The sequence below is a fragment of the Octopus bimaculoides genome, chromosome 2, assembly GCF_001194135.2.
Source record: "Octopus bimaculoides isolate UCB-OBI-ISO-001 chromosome 2, ASM119413v2, whole genome shotgun sequence".
Lineage (NCBI taxonomy): Eukaryota > Metazoa > Mollusca > Cephalopoda > Octopoda > Octopodidae > Octopus > Octopus bimaculoides.
Window position 1 is genome coordinate 74,071,768 of NC_068982.1, and position 3,205 is coordinate 74,074,972.

General features: G+C 31.0%; 1 protein-coding gene across 1 annotated transcript in view; it reads left to right on the top strand.

The window, feature by feature from the left end:
* The first annotated feature begins 985 nt into the window (after positions 1-985).
* The window catches only part of LOC106874245 (MAU2 chromatid cohesion factor homolog), an 84,943-nt gene continuing 82,723 nt past the window's right edge, over positions 986-3,205 (top strand). The window contains exons 1-2 of the mRNA XM_014921901.2: positions 986-1,424; positions 1,570-1,587. Of these exons, the coding sequence (XP_014777387.1) occupies positions 1,194-1,424; positions 1,570-1,587 (249 nt within the window). The 5' untranslated portion in view covers positions 986-1,193. The remainder of the gene's footprint in view (positions 1,425-1,569; positions 1,588-3,205) is intronic.

Here is a 3,205-nt window from a genome sequence, read left to right on the forward strand (position 1 = left end):
ACATATACATTCTTGGCCCTTGCTTATCAATATGTGTGTGCCTAATGCATTGAATTCCAACTTTCACACGTGCATTCCCAGCCATCTGTTCAAGTTATAAACACAGACATTATTATTAAGCTGTTAAGACTAAATAAATACAGAGAAGAGAAAAGAGGAGAGACAGGCGTGCACACACAAACACAAACGTGCACATACATGTACATATATAGAAGTTATTTAAATTTCTGTTGCGGGTGTATGTTTGTTTATAAATTATTCTAGCAACAAAACATCAAACATCGCTTGACTTGTTCAGTAATATATACAATTATATATATATATATATATATATATTTATATGTATACGCACACACCCATATATATATATATATATATACATATATATATACATACGCACACGTATATATATATATATATATATATATATAATATATATATATATATATATATATATATATATATTTACTAATACACATATATACAATAAATTCCCATATGGGTCTTTTTTTAAATTTTTGCTGTACTTTTAGTCCCCACCTCCTCTCCGAAGAAAAAAAAATTATTTTTCTATTCTACAAGCATGAAACCTGACATTTTTAATTAGAGGAAAGGGAAATGAGAAGTTATAAAAGTTAACATGCGTTTGGCATAAAGCAGTAAATGAAAAGAAATGGCTCTTGGCGAAATCGAAACCAGACCGAGAGCATTCAACTTGTGTGTGAAGGTTCTTTATACAGACATAAGAATGACACACGTAATTCACTGTATATACAGATATACTTATGTGTATACGCACACAGAAACTATATACATACATACATATATATATATATCACACGCATACATACATACGTATACATATATGTGTGTATATATATATATATGTATACACACACACATACATATATACATACACACGTATACATACACCAACTTATCAACACATCGTCCAGTGAAATCCATATAACGCAGCTTGACCTAGATTGGAGCAACTTGGCTCTGACCTGTCGAGTGCAGGGGAATGAAAGTTTTCATAAAATAATTAAATCAGTAATATTTAATAAATGGAAATTAAATTAATATTTTATTATTTAGAAAATCTTTCCGAGATAAAATTAATATTTGGAGCGTAAAATAAAAAAAGATCAGCTCAGCACCACTATTCCGCATTCAAAATTTAAGCTAGCAAAATGGCGTCGGCCGCTGATGCCGAACCTTGGTATGTTTCCCTTTTAGGTTTGGCAGAAACATTCCGGACGTCGAACCCTCCTAATATTCGGTTATGTATTCATTGTCTACAATCTATTTTCAATTTCAAACCACCTCCCCGGATTGAGTCAAGGACACATCTACAACTGGGTAACATATTACTGGCCCATACAAAAAACATAGATCTCGCTCAGACGCATTTGGAAAAGGCGGTATGTTTAATTCTTTTTTGCTATTGCAACTCACTCTTTTTCCGCTAGTCGTTATTGTTTTCGAAATATGCGTTTATGTTGTTTTTATTAATTTATTTACATCTGAGAGCCTATGTTTATATTCCACCCTTGTTTTATTTTGCAGTGGACTCTATCATGTAGCGTATCCTTTATACACTTGTAACAGTCTGTTATTGAAACGATGCAAATCATTCATACATATATACTTACACACTCATACATAATTACAATTATATATATATATATATATGTGTGTGTGTGTGTGTGTGTGTATCCGGCTTTCATAACTCGTATACTTTGCTGTTTGTTTTTATACATTAATAATAGTTCACTTTCATACACACACGTGTATATAGTTTTTCAGCTATACTCTATGTTAAACATATATTGTTTGTTGTGTTATGTATGTAGGAATATGCTACAGATATAGACTATATATATCTATCTATCTATATATATATATATATATATCCACACATTACACCTTATTGAAATGATTCCGCAAGATAAAGCAAGCTAAATTGTTTGTAGCAAGACTATATATATATATTTATTTATACAACTGATAGACTAGTGTTAGTCCTATATCTAGTTATTTGTTTGTGAGAGACCGACCAAAGTGTTTTATCGCCGCCAATCATTCACTTTGCATAGAGGATCTTTTTCACTTTGTTGATTTTACTTTACTCCATTGTAGTTAGTGAGTTGTAAATATTATCGATTTTGCGTGGCATTTTTTTTTCTTTCCCATTCCCTCTTATCAATTGATTAACGATTGAGTTCAGAAGAGCTTCCCCCTGTGTACGTGACATTGTGTTATTTTACATTTCGGACAAGGTGGGATTAAACAACAACAATAATAATACATATGAACCTCGATATTGAATCGATAATTTCACTAGGAAGGTGCCGCGATTTAGATGTTTTCTTTATATAGGTGTATATACTCGTTTATATATAAAGCCTAATTGTGTTTATCTGCAAGACCCTGTCTCTCGCTATATATATATATATATATATATATATATATATATATATATATATTTATTACGGGTTAGTTTTTCCCATGGCTATACAGTTATATAAAGGCTTTATCCTGTGGGGTATACAGCTTTTAATAATAATATTCTATCTCTTTGCTGTAGTATGTAAATTTATTGATATATATTTTTTGTTATCCCGTATCAATATTAATACTTTATCTCGGGGGCATATGCTTTTATTAATTCTTTAACCTGCAGCATCACATCTATTAATACTTTATTGTGTGTGTGTGTGTATGTATATATATATATATATGTATAAATGCTATTAATGTTTTTTCTCTCCATTAGGGCAAAGAATGCCGTTTATTATGTTTCATCTCATTCGAGTATAAAGATACTATTTACTAAGCTTTACTCTCGTGGCCTGTACAACATATTCTATTAAAGCGTTGTTGCATCTACACTATTACACCTATATTTCTAGTTATTATTTGGGTAGTAAAACACTGGTATTATGAAGCACACGGTCCCATGGAAATCGACATAACGCTCAACACTCTCTCCACCTTATAATCTTCCCCCCTCTTTCTCTCTCACTACTAACAGTTTGTGTCGTACATTAGGACATTTGTTGGCGCTATATATATATATATATATATATATATATATATATTGTTTATAGTTTCAGCTCAGAGCTTCGGCCATGCTGATGCACCATATATATAATATAGTGTGCCTGTAGCGCCAACAAATGTCCTATATATATATATATAT